The sequence below is a fragment of the Cydia amplana genome, chromosome 9 (genome assembly GCF_948474715.1).
Source record: "Cydia amplana chromosome 9, ilCydAmpl1.1, whole genome shotgun sequence".
In the NCBI taxonomy this organism is placed as follows: Eukaryota; Metazoa; Arthropoda; class Insecta; order Lepidoptera; family Tortricidae; genus Cydia; species Cydia amplana.
In genome coordinates this window covers 7,710,616-7,734,097 of record NC_086077.1, presented here as the reverse complement: position 1 = coordinate 7,734,097, position 23,482 = coordinate 7,710,616, and the positions used below count along the sequence as shown (strand labels likewise).

The 23,482-nt window shown below is 36.3% G+C and overlaps 1 protein-coding gene across 1 annotated transcript; it reads right to left on the bottom strand.

The window, feature by feature from the left end:
- Positions 1–668: 668 nt before the first annotated feature.
- LOC134650686 (uncharacterized) lies at positions 669–22,815 on the bottom strand. The gene is made up of 5 exons (XM_063505619.1): positions 22,596–22,815; positions 3,853–4,082; positions 3,031–3,107; positions 1,198–1,360; positions 669–857 (listed from the first exon to the last, which is right to left on the bottom strand). The coding sequence occupies exons 2-5, from the start codon at positions 4,025–4,027 to the stop codon at positions 757–759; spliced, it is 516 nt and encodes a 171-aa protein (XP_063361689.1). The 5' UTR covers positions 4,028–4,082; positions 22,596–22,815; the 3' UTR covers positions 669–756.
- Positions 22,816–23,482: the final 667 nt, after the last annotated feature.

Genomic DNA, 23,482 nt, shown 5'->3' with positions numbered 1-23,482 from the left:
AAGCGTCATAGTTCTGGTGCGTCTACATTTCAAAATGAATTTTATAATGAATAGAACAAACAGTCTTAAAAATCTTACCCGTAGGTATGTGTTTTTAACGTTTCTAGTGTCACGCAATATATTTTAGTATTTTTATGCACTAATATTATTTAATAGATGCGCTTCCAAAGTTGTATCCTAAAAGAGCCATTCGAGTTGAGGAGTTTTATTTGATAGTTAATCATTAAAAATGTATAATATAATATAAGTCATACGTAATATGTTACACACATTTAAGCATACATTCTGTATGCCCAATACATATTAAATGAAACTGTATCAATCAGATTCATCTTGGTGTATGAAACAGGACATCTGAAAAAGTTGATTTTGACATTCAATTTTTTTAAATGTATTTTTTTTACAAAATCTTTCAAATGCATCAGCCTCCATACAGATGCGAACGGGACTAGATTCTGGCAGATTAAAAAGTATAAAAGGTACGCGGCAGCACCGCGACTAGCTAATTAGTCTTGATAGAAATAGAATACATTTCACAGCGTTTCGCAGATGTGCCCGTCTGAAGATCTTTGGAGTGTTTGATTGCTACATAACTATTTTCTCTCAGCTGTATGAGCTAGTATGAGCACATTAACAGAACTCCATAACTGCTCAGCGGCCCGTTCAATGTGACTAGGTCACTATATACTGTCACTAGAGGTGTTAGGCGCCTTAAATTATAATTAGTCTTGTACATCAACGGGTCGTTCTTCGTTTCTATCGTCTGTAAGGGCTCTTGCTGTACCGTCCTCGCTCTTCCTCGTCACGCGTGTCCAGGTAATGGCTGAAGACCACCACCCACAGGTACAAATATAGAACTGCAAAGAAATAAAAACATTACTACTAATTTGTTACTGTCTATTTTTTATTACTTTACGTCATAACGTAGTAAGGTAGGTAACTAGGGAACTCTGGTGCATTTTTCTCATTAACTGTCGTTAAAGTGTAAGGAATCTTAATCTTATTTGTAGATACCTATAATACAGACTGTTTTGGATATAAGATTTGGATCTATCAAGCACTTGTTCAAGCTCGCAGCAAGTCGTTGGAAACTTCACGCAGCGTATCACCGGTTATTGTCAAAATTTTGAAATTGTGGGGAAGTATTTTAAACATGTACTTAGGTAGCAAGAGAGGGAGGGAGTAAAAGAGCCTTACTTAGGTAGATCAAGCCGCCCACTAGTATGCAGGTGGCTAAGATGGTGTAATCCTCTTTATCGTCCGTGTAAAGTACGATGGAAGTGTGCAGAATGCTGATGAGCAGTCCAATGGCCAGCACCAGACCCAGTACCACGAACGGGAGCATCAGCCATGAACGCCGCTGAAACGTATAAAATGTATGTTGATTTTATATTAGGTACAAGAAACAAAACCAACTAGATATTCACACGGGCAGGCAAACGTCAATATAACTATTTTATATATTAACAACTCAAAATTTATGTTTTTTTGAATAAAATAACATTAGGCACGTAGGTACATCAATGATGACAATGAAATAAAATAAACCTACAGGTCAATTATTGTAATTGGGTGTCTCGTAAAAAAAGGGGCACAAAATACTACGGCGCACAGATTTTTAAAGGGTTCATCAAAACTGGAGCGATTTTCATATCCACTTACAATGTAGGTAGCTCTAGACCGCTATAAGGGTTGCCAATTATACTCTGGCAAGCCAGCTTTGTCAGAGGCGACAAATTTGAAAAACGTAGGAGCAAAGGTTCGATCTTCCATACCAATTTTAAATTTCGCGCATGTTCCTACTCACAAAGTTGGTTTCCAGAGTGTAATTTTTAATAATCTGTGGGTTTAGTTGCACTACAACTACTTCCATAAATAACTGTATTCAAAAACTATTTCTCCATTCAATTAGAAATCTATTGATATGGGCATTATTTTCTAGTGGTCAGCCATTACTAATTTTTGAATGCGCTAACGAAGATCTACTTACAGTGGAATGTTACGGGAGATTTATTATAGTATGTATGTAGTATGTGTAGTGTTCAAATAACGATATCTAGCACAGCGACTGCTGTTTTCACTGTTATGAAACTCTATTTTTACCAGATTTACAGTATTAATAATATGACCTTTTTTGGATCCCCCGCCATGTTCCACTCACTGCTCTAACACAGCGGTCGGCAACCCGCGGCCCGCGAGCCTCCCTGGCTATTTTGTATGTAATATTGACAAACGACAATGTCTAGTCTAGTCATAAATATTAACAAAGTGCGGCCCGCATCAACTTCGTTAGCTACTATGTGGCCCTTGGCTGCTAAAAGGTTGCCGACCGCTGCTCTAACATGAGTAATTTGTAGGAATTTAGGATAGCAACAAAATAAACCATGCAGATGATTCCGTACAGAGACCTTCAGATTGAGCCGCTTGCGTAGGTTTGTTGGATATGGATGCTTTATTGCTTACTCACCGAATTAGATCTCTTTATGAGTAGATAGCATGTTGGTAAGAAAAAAGATAAGATTAAATAAGAATTATATATATGTCAGGTTAGACTAAAAGACTAACTAAAAAACATATAAAAGGATTTGAAATTATATTTTCAACTTATCGTAAGGTTGCCACCTTACGATAAGTTGAACATATAATTTCTTAACTCAATACGTAATATACGGTAATAATATAAAAGGATTAAAACAATTATTCTAATAGTCACCAGATACATCAAGTATACCTATAGGTACGCCTACTTATAATATATAGGTAAACCACACGCATACCATACCATTACCACAGATCATATATTACCTACATCAAGTTCACGAAATTTTGTTCATTAATTACGTTCGTCGACCAATTGTCTAGCATAAGGTGTACAAATCAATGTTCATTTTCATTAATGTTATACTAAAAAATATACTAACGGTATTCCATTAGCCACTATCACAGTAATGATATATGTAGTGATAATGAAATAATATCACTGCTCTAATAGCTTAGTATGTTTAAAACATCTTAAATTATTATACCAACCTTTTTGATTGCTATGATGAGGGCACTGCATATTAGTATCGTGAAGCATAAACTGATGGTCATAATGATTTTTGAAACTGTAAAAGAAAAGAACATACTTATTAAGTGTTAAGCCATGTAAATTGGTCAAGTGTTCTTTTTAACGTTGTCGACGTTAGAATCAAAACCGCCAGCCGTAAGTGGGACTGGGCAGGCCATGTAGTATGCATACGATGACGTATGCACCCACAGAGGTGGGCTAAACTAACCACGGAGTGGTCGGCCTTGGAGGAGATGGCGGGACGACCTGGCGGTCTAGCATGAGTTGCGTTCTCGCGCGGGACTCCATACATCTGGCGCGATTTCAAGTATGGAGTCGCGCACGAGAACGCAACTCATGCTAGACCGCCTGGACGTATTTTCGGAATTATCATTACCGAGACGGACACTGCACATGCACTTAATCGGGACTATCGGCATTGGAAGTCTAAGGGGGAGGCCTTTGCCCAGTAGTGGGACAGTTTATAGGCTTTAAAAAATACTAATACATAACATACATATGTATTATAAATACTATTAGTTAGATAGGTAAGTATGTATACCTACTCTGTTTGTCTTTGTGTTAGCGAGAACATAGAAAATTTGTTTTGTGTCAGGTCTGAAGTAAATTTCACGAAGGATTATGTATCCTTAAATTCAGAGCAATTATTATCATATCATATAATTAGGGAGACTAGATTGCATACATACTAACTGTGTGTAACATACGATTAAATATACGAATAATAGCTGTAAACAGCACTTATGTCAATTTAAGCCATTTGATTTACGAGTAAGACTTACTACTGTACTGTTTATCCTGTTCCTCAAAGAAGTAGGATTTGAAGGAGACAAGGTGGCTCGGAGCTAGCCAGATGAAGATGATGGTTGCGATGGACAGCAAGATGCCCAGCACGCCCACCGTGATGGACCCATCCCGCACGTTGCAGCAGCAGCAACATCTGGATAACCGTTTCATCTTGCTTTTGTTTCAATGTATTTGCTGGCAGCAAATGTTTAGTACCGCAATACCGCTGGAAAAAGAAAAAATATGGTTCATAATTTAGCGAATCATTTTCTTTATTTACTTACGTTAATGTGCCATTTCCACTGTAATGATTGGCATTTAAGTTATGAGACCCTTAGAGCAACAGAAAAAATATTCAACAAAGTCCTGTGATAAAGCTTCGAAGAAGGTAAAACAATTATCTGATCGCTTGGAACCGCTGAAGGTTGTCAAAACATGACTGGTATTGCGAAGATTCTTTGGGGAAGTCTTTGTCCAGCAGTCAACGCTTTTCTGCTGATCCGAGTATGACGATTTTAACAACGAATAAACGATGAAAATGATCAATCAGCGTTATCATTTGATTTGAAACATCTTTTTGATAGATCCAGGTTTTTAAGAAAGACACAATTAGACAAGATAACAATTTACTATCGATGTATAATGAATCCATACCTTCGATATTATAATATTAGTATTAACGATTACGAGGCGTGGGCGGCCCGATTCGGTTTCCGCACTAAAAACGTGTGATCATGTGGGCTCCAAATATTTTGATAGCATCTAAAACGGGTACGTCACCTTGTCTGACTCGTTTGCTATGGTGTAAAGTTATCTATCTGACTGTGTATAATAAAACTATCCTATTATGTAATATATGTAAATATCATGTAAGAAAAAAAAATGCGAACATGAGGTATTATCGATACCCTTGGGAAATATTTGGATAATTTTATAGTATTTGTATGTAGGCCATCATTGTGTAATTGTAATATATTTATTGTAATAGAACAAAAAGTGTACAGTCACACAGGTCACAGCCTATAATTAAATTATACTTATGGTTAATATTAAAGTTACGAATGAAACTATAAAACTCACAGCATCAGCATACTGCATGATGCTTACATTAATTTAAAAATAAAACGTGAAAAAAATACCTAAAAACCGACTGCTTGTAGGTACTTAGTGACTGTCGGTGAAAATGCAATACATATTTAGGTATTGGAAAACAGCAGAACATTTACTTGATCGTTGTTGATTGGCTATTTTAACCTAACAACTAATGAGAGTCAATACCGCTTCCTCTTTAGATGTCGATCTAATGAGATTCATCAAACTTGCCGTAATGTAACGTTTCCCAACGTTTCAAAAAGCGGGTCAGCTTCTAATTGGGGCGGTACATATTGGCTAACGTGGTCTAATTCTGGAGCAAGGAAAGCCAATAAATTGCGCATTGAATTGTTGCGAAATAAGGGCAAGAAAGAACACGAAGCTATAATTAGGGACCTTACATTAATTACCTACATTAAAACGGATCCGGAAAATTATATGAACTAACGCTTGCCTTAGATAGTTAGGCAACAAAAATCAAACAACCTTAGAAAACAAGTTACATTAGGTATCCTTATTTGCGTTAATTATGATTTATGATTAGCGATAAATCAATTTTAATTTAAAATTTGATGACAAAAACAGTAGGTAAATAGTTAGCAATTTTAGTAACTACTAAAATTAAAATTGGATCAGATACCTAAACTAGAATATATACTTATAGAATGTCTTTGGACCTTAGGTAACATATCATTATATACCAACCTAAACTACCTACTTTTGAAATTTCAGAGTAGGCATGTAAAATTTGTACATATAGTGTATGTATGTTATCCACTTGGTACTGCCTGTATGAAAATACTAATTGATATCGTCCGTGCCCACGCCCAGCCATTAAGACAGAAGTAAACACTGATCACCATTAGCGAATCAGTGTCGTTCCACCCTTTACAGTTTGCTCCGTTTGGCATTGGCCTGACCCAGTTCGGTATGGCCCCATTAGCTCGGCTACCTGCTTTTACAGCCTATTATTCTCATCAGTTACCTACGGTATAGTTTCAACTAAACCAATATGCTTAACCATTTCAAAAATGTCACAAAAATATCAACTGAGTACCTAGCCAATATCATTATCGAATCAGCTGGCACTTGCTGGACCCGCGCGCATTTAAAAAAATAAATCGTTTATTAAAAGAAAGAATAGGCCTGTATCGCGGTGTCCGCTCTACAGAATTACTAAATATGTACATAAACGTTTGGGGTATCCTTTAACTTCGCTCACTTGTCCTTACATACTGATGTGCGGGAAATACACCGCAAGTTGCAAATCAAGTTACTATTATAAAGTTTGAAATAGGCCTCTTGGCGGTAAATAAAGTTTCATGTCTAATAGTTCGTCGTCTACACTAATGTGGCGCTTGAAGAAAGACTACTTCATTGTTGAAGTCGAAAGATGAACATCTGTCTCTACAATACAGTACACTCAATTTCTGTAAGCTTTTGGAATAACAACCCCGCGACCAGCAGGTAAAGGACACACCTAGACATTTCCCGACCTAGCCAATTTGGTAGGTAAAGCTTTTTTTTACACTGTCTTGCAAATTTCTCGCCTCTTGTGTGGCATGGCCTTAACCTTTGAGGCTTTGATTATTTTTGAGATACCCAATGTTGTTTGTTATGACTGTTATGAGACTTATGAGAATGGGTTCCGAAATGAAGAATTGTTTTAGAGATAGTGTTACTTAATTTAATTTATATATAACATACCTACTTATTATTCCAATATAATTAATTGGCACATGTGACCTTTATAAAAGAATACTGTAACCTCCCACTACCTACTTACTTAACTAACCATAATAAAACACCCCCTTTAGATTTACCCCTGAAATTTGGCCTTGTGATTTAGTTGTGATCATCTAGTCTAGCGTTAGGACCCCTCGAAGTGGACCGCGGAACCCTAAGTTCTTTAATGAGTGTCAGCTAAATTTTGGACTCTAATTTTATTTAGAATTACCTGGACTTTAGGAAATTAGGAATTGTAATTAGTCTACTCAAACCGACTACCCGACTATTGCTTATGAATGTGTGCGTAGACGTCATTGAAAATATCTCCATCTTTCTCTAAAAACGCAAGCGGGAAACTAAGTAGGCAAGTTTCCCCTACCTATGATAGTTTGTAAGGTATATATCTAGAGGTAGGGTGACTGTTATAGTTACTGGCCACTTTTTTTTATTTTTTTTATTAAAAATGGGCTTACTCATGGCCACAGACTAGCCGAGGCGAAGACGTGGCCTACGATGGAGCGAGTCTGCCCAGAAGGTGCCTGTTCACCCTTGATTTGAAGGAAGGAAGGACTACATAGTAATTGGCCACTAAGACTTCTATTGCATTGACGTATAATATCTATGTCAATGTTCTATTGGCTTGTTTCTTTCTGATTTGTTAGGAGTGGCCAATTACTATGTAGTGGCCAATGGCTATAGCAGTCACCCTATTGTCCTTGCTTTTTGCTTTTTAAACGTGGAAATATGTTAAATAGAAAAAACAAGAGACATAGCCCGAATTAAAATAAATTATATTGCATCTTTGATCATTAAACTGGTATATTTCTACTGATATAAGTATGTTACTACTAAAATAATTGTAAACCAATTTTTTATACTTTTGTATACTTGTCAATTGACTAGGTACTACATACGCTGTAAGGGCGCACTGTATGCTTGTTACTCGTGTGTGCCACCGCAAAGTTGCGTCACATGTGATGGCCGCAGCAGATGTCACTGCGCAGAGAGCAGTCTTTGTTTTCATTCTGTTATTTTATCTGTTATGTTGAAGACGTGCCTGTCTCTCGGTTTGGAGATGTAGAGAGCATTTGTCTGACTTTTGAATGAAATTTTCAGTTTTTTTTAATGATTGATGTTTGATGAATATCCCAATATGATAAACTAGCGACCCGGCGGCTTCGCATGGGTTAACAAATTATACATTAACCTTAATCTTGAATTACTCTATCTATTTAAAAAAAACCGCATCAAAATCCGTTGGGTAGTTTAAGTAGTTTTAAAGATCTAAGCTTACATAGGGACAGACAGAGGGAAGCGACTTTGTTTAATACTATGTAGCGATAATATAAATGTTAGAACGAATTATAGGTACCCATTAGGTACCTACAGAATTCGACATTACCTTCCAGATACTACAGTAATCATTTATGTAAATACAATCATCTGTAATCCTTTCTGCTGACGTACCTACTAAAATAAATATCTGTATGTCTAAATACAGTAAAATTTCAGTTGCAGTCGAGTCGTTTAGACTACTTACAAAAATGTTAGAACGTACTAAAAATATTTTGTTTCACAGACCTCTAAGTTAGACTGCATCTGGATTTAACTTATCGCACTGTAAACATAAAACTTCATATCTTTATTACCTTCTTAACGAGGCTTTTAACCGGCGAAGAATTCCTGCACATGCACATATTCTTTAATCTTGCTTTGACAAATATTATATGTTAATTATTAAAATGAGGCCTGTAACTCCCGTTAAAAATGTAATTCCAATCTAGTAAATAGTTTATCCTTCGCTCAATGTTTTGGTTTTTCATAGATAAAGCTGCTCCTAATAAAACCAATAGAACTTCAATATCACTTCGTCATTTTTAGGGTTCCGTACCCAAAGGGTAAAAAACGGGACCCTATTACTAAGACTTCGCTGTTCGTCCGTCCGTCCGTCCGTCTGTCACCAGGCTGTATCTCATGAACCGCGATAGCTAGACAGTTGAAATTTTCACAAATGATGTATCTCTGTTGCCGCTATAACAACAAATACTAAAAATAAAATAAAATAAATATTTAAGGTGACGGTAGAGGTGGGTAAATTTTCAGATTCTGTCAATTTACCCCATTTCACACACAAGCGCACTTCACGCACACTACCTCACTTTACTGGGACAGGTCACTGACCCATCAAGTTTTTTTTAAGATAGCGTTTTGAGTTTAGTGGCCTCCTTTTAGGAAAAGCGTTCCATTGAAAGAAGAAAGAGAAACAATACATTTAATCTTGCTTTCCTTGTCTGTTCATGTCACACGTGACGTATTTAAATTCTAATAATTCATTTGGTTGTTGACAATTTTCTACATTATGGCTTTGTCGAGATACGCGTTTTCTAAAGTTAAACCGAATAAAACCAGATGTCATTAAGTCAGATGTAAAATTTTATTTACTCCTCTATACGACTTTTCATAAGGCTCAAAATCAATTAAATGAGAATTTAAATAAATAAAGTTCCGGCAGGGTGCAAAATTTAATTAAGGCGGACAAAATAAAATTTGAAAATATATGGAAACAGTGTTGGCTAATGTACCCCTTTTGTTTCACTATTAAAATAATACAATTAAAATAAAAAATATTATACCGGTATTCCACCGGTATTATTTCAGTGCTGAAGCGATTATCTTCGATCGTAGCCTTGATAATGTAGGTGTTGATAGTTACTTACGGCGGTAGGAGCGGCAATGAACCCCGTGCAGAGTAGAACGTGAGGTGCGTTGGGATAAGTGCACATATCTACTTATAATTCTTTGGCTGGTTGGTAACCCTCTATATTTTATTTTTTGTTTTACTGTTATTAGGTTAAGGGAGTTTTAGGGAGTGAAAAAAAAATGATTTTCGTTTTATGCGCTCGCGTGATTGCCGATGGATTATAATTAGACAAAAGAACTTGTTTTTCACGCATCGAATGTAGATCCCTATGACACTTCCTCCAAGTCTTCTCCAATAATGTTTATACCGTATTTTAATTACCTACCTTAAATGTTACATTTCTAAATATTTTTTTTGTGCTATACATACTTCAAAAAAATCGCTGGAGCGTGCGAATTGCAATTCCGGCTCGTACCAATGAGTTTTTCGGAACTTATGTACGAAATATCATTTGATATTTACCAGTCGCTTTTCGGTGAAGGAAAACATCGTGAGAAAACCGGACTAATCCCAATAAGAGCCTAGTTTACCCCCTATGGGTTGGAAGGTCAGATGGCAGTCGCTTTCATAAAAATTAGTGCCCACGCCAATTTATGGGATTAATTGCCAAGCGGACCCCAGGCTTCCATGAGCCGTGTCAAAATGCCGGGACAACGCGAGGAAGATGATGATGATGTGACACATACTTCCAAAAAAATCTACAAATATTTTACGTGACAACTGCTTATAAGTAAATATTATGTAGGTACACTTATAAAGTATAAAGTAGAAAATATCTTATAGGTACATAATATAAAAACCGATCATGTACGAGTAGGATTCACTATGGGTTCCACAGTTACACATTTTTATTGCATATTTTTTGTTTAAGACCAACTCACCTATTATAGGACATAGGTCTTCCATTAATCTTTTGGCGTTGAACTATTTTTTGTATATGTATTTATGTAATACAATTCTGAGTTAGGTTATGGTACATTTTTGCTCACCTACTTATAATTATGTATTATATCTGATATGTCACATGATACCAAAAATCGCCGCAAAGTTAAAAGTTCATTTATTTACGTTACTCATCTTCGGATCACCGACTTACTACTTCCTTACTTGACATATGTGTACTAAATTTCAATTGAACTAGTCCAGTAGTTACGGTGAAAATTGGCTTTAACAAAATGGCAGACACACGAGTGATCTTATAAGGGAGATTATTTTCCTTGAGTGAATGGTATGCATTTACCCCAATGCACCTCACGTTCCACGCGGCGCGGCGTAATCTGGCCCCTATTTCACCACGGTGACAGGTACGACAAAACATCGCTGTTATTGACGCCATAGGCATCCATGGACTACAGTTACCGCTAACACTGATTTAAACTTTCACGATTTTTACACATTATTAAATTGTACAACGGAACCGCAAAACGTTCAAGCGGATAAACAAGACCAAGTGCGGGTAGTTCGAAAAACTCGCGCGGTTAGAAGATGCTGATGTCAACTTAAGCCAGTCTTCTCCGAGACCACGGGGACAACGCCGTCCTCGAAACGTCGGAGGTAAATCTTAAAACTTAGATACGCGATTAAGTCCCGTTGTACAATTTAATAATACAGTTACCGCTTACCATCGGGCGGGCCGTATTCGTGTTTGCCACCGTCATTGTACCTATTATTAAAAAAAAACTTTATTATATCGGATAAAACAGACATTTCTCTCGCAAAAAAATCTTGTGACAATTGTCACAAGATTTTTCAAAGAATTTTCGGTAAGTCTTGACAGGAAATGAGTTCTGTGTCGCAATTTCGATACAGTTGCCGTGTTTCTTGTGACAATTGTCATTAGCTTCGCAAAATAAGAATTTTTTAGTGGCAATATAATGGAGTTTATTTATTTATTAAAATGTTGGTGGCAAACAAGCACATCGCCCGTCCGATGGTAAGCGGTTACCGTAGCCTATGGAGGCCTGTGACGTCAGCAACAGTGATGTCGACAACTGTCGCACCTGTCACCGTGGTCGTGGTGAAATAGGGGCCAGTAAGTACCTAATAATCGCAGTGATCTTAAGTGTCACAGACCCTACTGGCGCTTAAGTCCTTTATGACAATTTCTGCCTATTTTAAATTGTTCAAAAAAAAAAGAAACCGAATAATTATATCGGACTACCGAATTTTCACGAGAATCAGTTGAGAAATGTGATATGCAAAGGAGAAGAATTCGGACATACGAAAGCATTTTTGCCCAAGTTGAAACGGAGACCTTCGCCAACGCTCGGTCAATGATGGTTTAGGTAGAGCTAGCTGCAGAGAAAAGGTACCACCCCTGCATACAATTATCTATCTGGTCGGACCTTTTCTCTGCAGCTGACTGTACACCTATAAAAATGGTTGTCCTGCTGTAATTTTATACCGGTACCGTACTTTGTATTTCAACCGGTATAGTTTTACCTTCAAAACGAACCGGTATTGATAAATAATAACGGTACCATACCGCTTATACCGTAAAGAAAGCATGATGCAGTCTCTGCTTTGCACAATTATTGTGTGGACAAAATTCTTATAATCACCGAAACATACATACCTACGCACATAATGTCATTGAAATAAAACATTGTTATTTTATAGTAAATTTATATAATACTCGATATATACACATAACAATAACCAGACCACAGCGGTATTAGCCTGTAAGCTTCATCTCTTGTCTCCAAATCCGCAAAAACTAGTTAGTACTAAATGCTGGTCTTGCTGTTATTTTATTCTTGAAGATTATGGCTTGTTTCTTGATTATTGAGAACAGCACGTAATCGCACACATATAGACGGAACGAACGGCAACAAAGTAGGTGTAGACACTAAGACTTTCAGGTATTAAACGAATTACGCTTCGTATTAATAGGTAAGTAATATTTAAATGAATATATAATATTCTCTAACGTAAATACAAGATTACAATTGACATCAAATGTCATTGACGTACAGAAGTCATATACTTTTTTTTAATGACGCAAAATTGATACCAGCATAATGAAAATCAATCCCAATCAGTAAAACGAGTCTTTAAACTTTTTTCATTTTAAGCGGGTTTTGAAGGAACAAGTTACTTAAATTCAATTGTAATCGTATTGTTTTAGGATAGTTTACTGCTGTTTTCGATCGTTACGACCTGTAAATAACAACAAATCAAATTTTAAATAAATTAATTTACCCTATTTTTTGAAATACAATTTATCTACTGGTATACATTTTCGTATGCGTATATGATGAAATGTCTAAATAATGTCAAAAACGAGCTACGACGAAGTACACGTCTGCTTCGATCCAAGGCCAGCGGCCATCTGACTCGAAGAAGAATTTTGAGTGATGTCGTCAATGTATGGAAATTGTACGAAAGTTTACATTTGGGATTGAATTTCTGTGTTGTATTTGTGAGTAAAAATATAAGTAGATAATAATTTGTTAGTTTAGTTATCTAGCTTTCAAAATCACACAACAACTCAATTACTGTTAAAGGCAAAACTGTAATGCGTGTTGCTCAAACGGAACTCCATATTTTGATTTTTGGATACTTTTAGTGTCGATTTGTAGAGAATTACAGCAAATAAAAAATATTATGCCGTGAAGAGCCGGTACACGGCTTCTTCGTGAACAAATTTACGTATAATTTAATGCAGTTATTAAACATTTCTTGAACAAATTGATTGCACAAAGTGAGCTCTAAATCGAAAACGTCATATACCGTCCCCTTAAGGGGGGCTCCCATACAACAAACACGATTTTTTTGCTCTATTTTGTGTTGATGGTGCGGAACCCTCCGTGCGCGAGTCTGACTCGCAGTTGGCCGGTTTTTAAAATGGGTATAGCATCACCTGCAGCTGTATCATGGTTGCATTTTTATCACCTGTCATGCCATGCGTCACTTTTGCTCTTACATATTTGTTAAAGAGTGACAGGCATGGTGACAAAAAATAAAGAGCCGACCATCTTAGCCCTCGTGTCTGCTCAAATATTCTTATAAAGCAGAAATATTCTGGCAATTTAATTATACTGACCTTCGCATGACATAATGGTGAGTGTAGGTATGTAAGACTTAATTGATTTTAGCCTGCTATAAATTACCATAAATTTAAATCTCAAAGCGATCTCATGTTAAAGATCTAAAAAATAGCACAGCATAAATATACTGAGTAGAATTTCGTGGAAATCACTTCCATGTACCTAAATTGTATAAAAAGGATTTCTTTTGCCTATCGCTGCTCTAGTAGTCTAGAGGTTAACAGCCTCTAAAATATCAGCGTTAAAGCAATTCAACGATCGTAACGCTTTAATTGACTTGGTAAATCAAATAATTTTAAATTTAGTATTCGGTTTCCATATTTTTTATGTCGACCGATTCCACTCATTCATAGTTTGTTCAATTCGCCTGTTCCTTGCGAGAGCAACAGCGGTAGTAACTATAGTGACCTCGGCAGTGCCAGTGACAGTGCTAGCAGTTGGCACGCAGAAAGCCCCGCGCACTACATGCGGTCGTCACGTCACCGTCAAAACGAAGGTCAACTATATTTCTGGTCCGGTAAATAGGTTAACTGATAATTTTATTTGGAGTGAACTGCGCAAATTTAAATGTTCTTGTTTTTACTTACTTTAATTACTTTTTTTAGAGCTGCTATTTAGATTAATAAGGAGCACACGTAGATAAGTGTTAAGGTGACCGATTTGTAAACCCTTGGGTCTTGTCTTGAATAACAGATATTTTTATTTTGGTGTGAATATGTATGTAGAGCAGCTATAGGCATGCTATATGTGTGAATTTCGAGTTACAGTCAAGGTTAAAATACGAGTATGAATAGGTACACATTTAATGATTATGTAAGGTGAAAATTTACATTTACATCACAAGTTTGACTAATAAAGTAAGCTTTCCGCAAGCAGAAATATGTAACACATATATGTAGGTATATTATGCAGATGAAGGTAGGGAATGTAACACGGTACCTACCATAGCTTACGCTGTTATTAACGCCGCTCCGCCGCCGCGCGCTATTATTATTGCGGCGCTATGCGACGTAAGCGCCAAGTGCCATAAGGTACCTTTTGCCGTGGAACTTCACATTTTGTCTTCATTCATTGGAAAAAAGTATCAAGTGTCAGTGCATTGTTTATGAACTTCAATCGTGATTTATCTAATTCGTTTGGGCGTAATCAAACAATCGCGTCCAATCAGTTAATGCTGCAATTGACTAAATTGATGGCGTAAGCGCAAGCGCAGGGTATCGCGGGGTTCGGGACCATCTGTATGCAATTGAGCGCATTCCGCTCACAGAGAACCCACATGATCGGGGTTTACTCCAATCAACGGATGCTTTATTGTTGAACAGAAGAAAATAAGAAGGTATTTCTCGAGTGTACCTAGCTTTTAAAGGCCAACACATTGATTGTGGATCCGCGTCAATGTTATAACCGCGTTACATAATATATTTTCAATTAACAAACTGTTTTAAAATGATTCAATTTAATTTAACTTTTAAAATGTAATTTACAGGGGTCGGACAAAAAGTGCCGATGACGTAAAAATGACGTAATCTTGCACACAGGATGATGTTTGAGTTTGTATTTAAACTTCCGTGTGACATGTAGTAACAAAGTAGTATTAATGAAGTAACAAAATAATCGTAAATAAATCCATGGAATTAATAATACAGGTGGTAGGGTGAAGTAGTGAATAAAATAAATGTCTTCGTTGGTATATCTTGATTACAGCAAGAGCAGTATACGTGTTTGTCACGTACCTCCAAAAACGGAAAATTGCCACAATATTCGAGTACAGACACAGAATAACTAATAGTACTACCGTACAGAAAATTCACTCCTTCACAAAAGTCAGATTTAGGCATGAACCTATAATATTACGGACAGAGTTTCGCTTACAACACAACTGTGATTCCAACATCCACCAGTTTCTAAGTATTTACGCGTGACACACACACATTGACAGCCCACATCCACCAGTTTGCCGTCAGACGAATCGAAACGTCATTGAAGTAAACATGTCGAAGAAAAATATAAAATATGCCGGCATGCGTAGCTAAATCCTGCTAGAATTGTACCGATCGAAAGAAAAAAAGTCACGGAATAACTTTTCGTACTTAAGTTTATCAATTAGTACGTAAAATCACGATAATTTGTTGTTTATAAATTATCAAACTGCAAAACAGGAGTGTGATCAGTAACATGAATAGGGTAATTTCCCGAAAGTAGGGTAATTGATACCCTTCTTATTAAATCATTATGTATTAAGAGATCATTTAGGTAAATGGTTAAATTATTGATTGTGCATTTCAAACTAGGTCGGTATGGTTTTTTTACCGTTAATTTACCGATACTAAGGAGCGATACTTAACGTTTGTTTGTTATGTATTATAATTTTTTTGTTGAAAACCAGATATGTTTCAAGTTAAAAGTATAAATGAAAAAAACGTGACGAACTGATTTCATTACGATGCTAAATATCATTAGGTATTGAAAATAATGATTGCACAAAGTAATTGTGCAATATTGCGCATTTTCAAGACCTATAAAATCAGATACGTACACACCTTTTTTATTGTCTAACGTAAAACTGTCCTAATTTTTTTATTTGAAAACAAGGACTACGATATTAAAAATAATTGTTTCACCATTAGGGGAGAATTTGTGTTACATGGTAACACTCGTCTACACGCACACATTCAAACCGTCCGGCATTGCAGTGTCACAGTTTGTCTTAGGTGACAGTCCGTCCGTAATATTCTAGGTCCATGGATTTAGGTATAAAATTACACCTATATCGCCGCCTGCAAGCAAAATTGAAACTTATAACCGCGCACGAACCGTGAATCTCCTTTGCGCGCCGCAGTTTTATGACCGAGCTGTGAGTGTCGGCACGGGGTTATCACTTGACAAGTTTTTATACCTATACCCACTGATTTATTATTTTTAAGATAAATATGTAGGAATTACAAACGTTGATTATGTAAACATACATTTTTTATCCGGAGATAGTATGTCTGATTCTCACGGAAGTAAGTTTCGAAGCCATTGTGTATTTTCAATTTTGCGCGAGCGCCACGTGACACGACTATCGTGCACGCCGAGCGGCAGCCCACTGCCATACGCCTGTCCGATGGGCGCGCCGGCCAAATATACCTAAACTGCGGAGTGACACCCCCCTGGTACAGATGACATTTTAGAGCGTTTTCTTATACATTAGTAAATATACATTTTAGCTAAATATAATCGTGAAGATACAATAGCTAAACAATAACGAAGTCAATTTATTGTTCATCTGATTGACAATGTGTCAGAGAAAACGTACTTACTCATTTCAAGTGGGGATATCGTTTAATAAAGAGGTTGATAAATGATAAGTGATAATTGTTTATGAAAATCAAAAATACTATTTGAAATCATCCTATAAGTGGTTTGACGTCATCCGCACTTTTTGTCCGACCCCTGGTAATTTATTTATTGAGTCTAGTCAAATTTATAAGGGTTTACAATGAGCTGTATGTATGTAAGTATGTAGAATTTAAGACTGGAATATAAGGCAATATAAGCACTCGTCACTGTCGCCAGCAATTTGCAGAGTGTGCAGATTCCATAATTATTTATATTTCTGCTGATGATATGAGTATTTGAATTGAGCACGCAAATAAATTATAGATAAAAATAGTAAGTTTTTATTCAAGGTCAATCACTTTTTTGAGTGGACTAGGATGCCCACATTAAACGGGCTACCAGATGCAGTGCATTCGTTCACCACGCCCACGCCGCGCCGCTCTGATATTTCTCAGTTCTCACCAGACTTTAGAATTAGATGATTCGATAACGTGCTCTTTCGGCTGTAACTACTATAATCAAATGCTATTTTACTTTTCTATAACATTATATTTATTAAACAATAAATTTATTTTTCAATTAGGTATATTTTTAATTCTGTAAGCTTTGATTATGAGTAATTACCTACACTAAATACATTACTGTCATTAGTCATTACGACTTAAAACTTAAAATTAGTGATGTTTATATTTTAGCAATAATTTATTACGCGCTACTAAGAGAACTTGCTAAATCGGTAGAATGACGTCAGCGTTTACATCGTGTCTTTCGATAAAATCATACAACAGTCCATAAGAATTACGGTACATGTGTGAAGATGTATCTGAATTAGTAAACAATACACGTTGAGGCTAAGCCAACAGATATAAAACTGGTTTTATGTCAATATGTCCAAAGCGCTCGCTCTTTGTATTATTTCAGGGTCTACTTTGAAGCGAGACGTGACTTGATATGCAAGCGTTCAAATACTTAAATATCAAATATCGACACACTGAATTAATTATCACAAATACCTTCGGAATATATAATGGTATTTTGTGCAACAGGTAGAATTTTAAGACGTAATTATGTACTATTTTGCACACAATATATTTTCTAAGACAGCAACAAACACCTAAAATGACAATATAAGTAGGTACCTACTTATCTAATAAAAGAGTAAATTAATTTGGTTTCTAGTTGTTGTAAAAAATACAACAATTGTATACATACTATATTGTATGAATAATTGAATAGGTATTCATAATAATACTGTTATTAAGATCCTATAGCCTATAAGACAAGCGCCACCGCGCTCCACGCGCCGCGATTTAAATGAAATTGATTAAGATATCACTGGTAGTAATTTAATTGACAAATAGAAGAAAATGTACATAATTGACAAGGAGTAAAACAATAATTAGATTTACCTACGGAAATACTCGTGGAGAGGCTGCTGAAACTCTGACTCATTACACCCTTTGTGAACTTATGAATCATTTAAGTCACTGTAATGTCAACAGAGATGTCATGCAGTTCTGCAGAAAACAACTTTTAGCACAACTACCTATTTATGGTCATGAACTTCAATGTTAAGCTGCGGAAAGCAGTCGAGGTTAACCAGGCGTTAAGTCATCTTTAACCTTCACTTCTAGGTATAAACTTTATTACGATAAGTATAGGTAAACTGAACGTAATTATGTGGAATTTCAAATATATATAACTAGTGGCTCTGTGAGCTGTAGACCTCGCGAGCAGAGCTTAAAACTGAATAAATGTATGGCAAAAATATTTATTACAAAATATAGGTATAGTACATGTAATATAAACAAAAAATTAAAAAGTACATAAAGCTACAAACAAAAATTAAACTAATACGCTTAACCCGCGCTTGATAAATAAAAAATACGAAATTTTTCATTTTTTCAAAATAAAAAAATAAATAAAAAACAACTATACGAAATTTTAGTATAAAAAAAAATACAAAAAGTTATGTAGCAGTATACAATTACTGGGGATGGAAGTAGGGAATGCAAATCGGTTATTTTTTGTATGGAAATAACCGCGGTTTCGGTTAATAACCGATTATTTCCATACAAAAAATAACCGAAAATAACCGATTTGCATTCCCTAGATGGAACCAGGGACCTCCCGATGCAAACAAAAAAAGCGAACGTTTGCAAAATACGCCATTATAGTTCTTACTAAAGCTGACGAAATTTAGCTACTCATTCTCAAGTAAAAACTAAATATCTAAATACCGCCAAAACCAGCGATACAAATTTTCTGAATTTTTGGCCATTTAATCTATAAACATATCTCAAAAAGAAAAAACTGTTATGATACCGATACGACTATTTGTTTAGGCGGGAGCTATCACGACTCCGCCATTTTGAAAAATTTTCAAAAACCGGATCGACAAAAATTTTTTATTTAGTCATAGAATTCGGTCACAAAATTTCACGAAACGATTTTCAACCGATGTTAAGAATTGCGACCTGTAGAGGAGAACATCCGGACATACAAAAGCAAAATGCCCGAGTCAAAACGTAGACCTTCGCTACGCTTCGGTCAATAACATCTTAACACGTACATTGCGAATAAGTAGTCGTATACCTATTTGATAAGCGACGAAACAAATAAGAATTTTTTGGGACTTCAATTTAAACAGGATGTAAATTTAGTAACCTGCAATCATTTACGGGGTGAATATACCTACATATATGTACGCCGAAATATATAATATACTGAACAAATTAAACTATTTTTATTTTTCGGGGTTGGTCTAATAGTAAAAGTTGCTCAGATGCTCAGTATGACCTATACAACCCCGTAAATTATTGCAGGTGACTAAAAAACATTTTGTATAGGTACATTTTAAACATAATTTTTACCGCTCGTATATTATCCAATATGTAAGGTTTCCAGTTTTAAGTTGTGTTAAGCGTAGGTACCCAGCATTTATAATTATCAGCGGGATCGTAGGGTCAAAATGATTCAGATTGCGGCTAGACTTGAGATCGATCGAATAAGTCGATGACATCATCTTGGGCAACTGCGGAGTGCAACCCAATACCCACGTGACTCAGAGCTGCGGTCGGTCACAGGCCACGCACAGACCAAGCTTTGTTAAGCGTAAGCCTTTATTCTGGTACACAATCTGCAGTATACAATATTAAATAACGGTCAGTCATAAAATAGGTACCCATAGTAGGTACACGTTTATAAAAAAGATGTAAAATATTTTTCCCGAACTCGGTCCAAAATTCTTGCTTAGACTTTTTTACCTAATTTACTAATGTCACAATTATGTATTCCATTTCACATCGGCACCATATGGTATGGATTTTAGAATGTATTTTCTGTGTGCAGAATTTGCAGCTTTTTCAGTTCTGGAGCTAAACACTTTTAATTTAGTTTCTCGTGTTAACAAAATTAGATAAGTTCCTTGTAGTGTCCAGCGACTATGTAATTATAGCCGACCCACCTACTTTTATCTTCTTTTAGGCCGTTAATAACTGCGTTAATGAGAGTCTAAACAGGGGCCACAAAGGTGGAGCAACATAACAGAAGTGCAGTCGTTTCACCTTTGCACCAAATACAACGCTAATTAAACAGTGGGCCAATGACTTGTGTGTAATAGGGTTTGTACGACGTATCCGAAATGTATGGGAATATCCGCGGATCCGGATAATTCCTACTTGTGTGCTTAAAAAATTATTTGATACATTGTTCTCCCTATGCTAATGTTACATGTTTTACAGTTCATAAAGCTACATTATTAGGTTTGTTTAGTATGTATATATTCACCTATACGTACAGCATGGATATCGTGATATGCTGGTATTGGCTGTATTTTTTTTATCTATTCAGTCATTAAGTTCTACACAGCTATTTTAATGTTTATCCATTTTGTTGTCCAAACTATAAAAATGTTGATATCAGTTGACCAATTTTAAAGAATAGGTACATTATTTTAAAATATTTTTGCATTAAGTATTAATTAATGTTCATGCTTTAGGCTGCTTAGGGCTTAAATTAGATAATATAAAAATACATTTCGTCGCTTAAGGCATAAACTAATAGGTATCACCCAAGGGAAACTATGAAATGTACAAATATTTCTGTGTCGATACTTAGAAAGCGTAGATGAACTGTGTTCTAAGTGTTTACATCGCCTTATTAAGAGACTCCAAGTAAGGAGAGTCGGGAACCGAAGCGAGGCCACATATTCTCACAGGCATCAAGTATGTCAGGCGCGCCTGCTACTGTAAGTACCGCTGTTAATATGATTATGAGCAAGAAGCACCGTAAAGCACTTGTTTAGAACTTGAAATGACTTCGTATAAAATGGTGTATCATTTCAAATCTTAATTCTTTTTTCCTTTTCTTTGTTTTTGGTTCACAAGACAGTAAAAAAATATTAATCACAAAAAAATTCCTACTTCAAAAGTTAAATGATTTTTTAGGCATAGTTTATGCTTTTGTTTTTTGCCGCCTCTCGACACACCGGCTTCACGGATGTTAACATTTCTTCTCTCGCGATACGATTAGGGTTTCCTTTCGCTTGTGTTGGTACAAGTGTTTCCGGTGAACCATTATAGGTAGGTATTTACTTATCCAAACGTTTTATAATAGGACCACAGAATTTTTTCACGACTGTCAAGTTTTTGGTAAAACACCTCATAAATAATGTGTTGTTTTAGTACACTACGTGCTAAAAAAGGAGTGTATGTAGGTACAGTAGTTTGTTTATAAGATGTTATCGAAGTATCGTGTAACTTACAGAAATGGAATTCATAACTTTAGTAAGGAAATACCTATTAAGACACTATAAAACCTTCTACGGCAGTGTAAGTAGGTACAGTAGTTTGTTTATAAGATGTTATCGAAGTAGATCGTGTAACTTACAGAAATGGAATTCATAACTTTAGTAAGGAAATATCTATTAAGACACTATAAAACCTTGTACGGCAAGTGAGACTAAGGTGCAAAGCAGTGTAGGCCGTTGTTTACTAAGTTCGGGACGCCGACGCTGTGCTGTCCACTGCCCACACAACTGCACAAATCGTGTTTTCTGTCCAATACTGTTTAAAAATATTTCCCCTCGCATTTGTGTCAATGCTACGGTTAATAACGAAGCGGATGTCGCAAAAATAGATTCTAGAGCTCAGCGTCTCGCGTTTGTGTACCTCCGCGCGAAAGGTGATTTTTTGCTACTGTAAACTTCGTGAAGTTGCCAGTCGATTCATCAATTACTTTATCGGTTGTTAATAAAGAAGTTTTTACTTCATATTTATTTGGTTTAAGGAAATACAGTCATAATTCATACACGTCCAAAAAATGTATTAAATTAGTTAAATTATTATTGATTTTAAATTAGTTAAATACCTTCAAAACTACTACATTCAATAATACATCACGTAACTAGTTAGTTTTTATTTGCATGTTTATTCTCTCAACGAAGGAGTCAGTTTTGCCTTAAAAATTCATGATCAAGCCACGTGCCTTGATTTATTTACAAACGCAACGCACCAGAAGCTTGGGATTTAAAAGCAGACGCTCGATATAGTTTAAATAGTTATTGCATAAATTTCCTTATGATGGCCATAACTTTCGTTTCTTTATTACCCTTTTTATATTCTTTAGATAATTTACAGTGTTAGTCTCGGATACGACTACCTGCGCGCGCCAAGAAGCCGCGTCTTTAAAATAATTAAAATATAAATAATCTACTACTCATGCCTTTCAAGGTAAGGACGCAACACAAATGTATTCTCTAACTGAATCAAGGCCCCGCTGTAACAACAAGATGGATGTAAATAAGATCATGCTTATCTAAACTAGGTATGCATAATTAATAGCTTACCGATACTTCCGAGTAGTTAAAAAACTTATACACTTCTTGATGTATGGTGACACTTTACGACACTTGTTTTATCACTTTCTGATAAATTAACAGTGAATAAGGTAACGAGTAAATAATTCGCAACACTGAATAAAAGACCCGGGAAAAGTTGGAAAGAAGCGCGCAGTGTACTCCCGCCAAAGATCGTGTGTCGACTGTGTGATTGAGGCGAGGCGAGGCGAGAACCGTCAACAACTCAGTGGGTACTGGGTACATGCGGCAATATGCTCGCGGGCCTGCTGTTCACTGACGCATGCGATGACGATTTTGCTGACATAACCCTCATGCTATTCATTCTCTTAGTCGATTTAGACTCTCGCGCGAGCCACGAGACGAGCCGCGAGCCGAGCCACGAGACGAGAGTGTAAGCGGTGGGCTCGCGGCTCGTCTCGTGGCTCGCAAGCTCGTTGAGCTAATATAATTTAAACACTAACGGCACGGCATAAGGTTTATAACCGAATGACAAGCCGAACGCGAGTGTAAACGGTGGACTCGCGTCTCGTGGCACGGCTCGCGGCTCGTCTCGTGGCTCGCGCGAGAGTCTAAACCGAGTGTCTGAATATGTGAGTTACGCTACTGCAACTGTTGTGGGTTAAATGTTGTAGTTCAGTCTTTATGATCGTGAGATACATACATAAGGCCCATAAGGCCGTATCCTCAATGTTTAGCCGTTTGAAAATCCATCCAAACCTTTGGAGGTAACCGTGAAAACATTACAAATTGGTTTAGGTAAATAAATCGCACCATAACTCTCTATAACTATGATTCGACTGTAAAACTGTTTCACCAGTGTATTATGGAATGCAAAATGCATTTTCATTAGTCACAAACGCAAACGTGTTGTGTTA

Coding starts and splice junctions, on each gene's coding strand:
- LOC134650686 (XM_063505619.1), bottom strand. CDS start 4,027: ATGAAACGGTTATCCAGATGTTGCTGCTGCTGCAACGTGCGGGATGGG. Junction 3,108..3,852: donor ACAGGATAAACAGTACAGTA/GTAAGTCTTACT, acceptor TTTCTTTTACAG/TTTCAAAAATCATTATGACC. Junction 858..1,197: donor GGGCGGCTTGATCTACCTAA/GTAAGGCTCTTT, acceptor ATTTCTTTGCAG/TTCTATATTTGTACCTGTGG.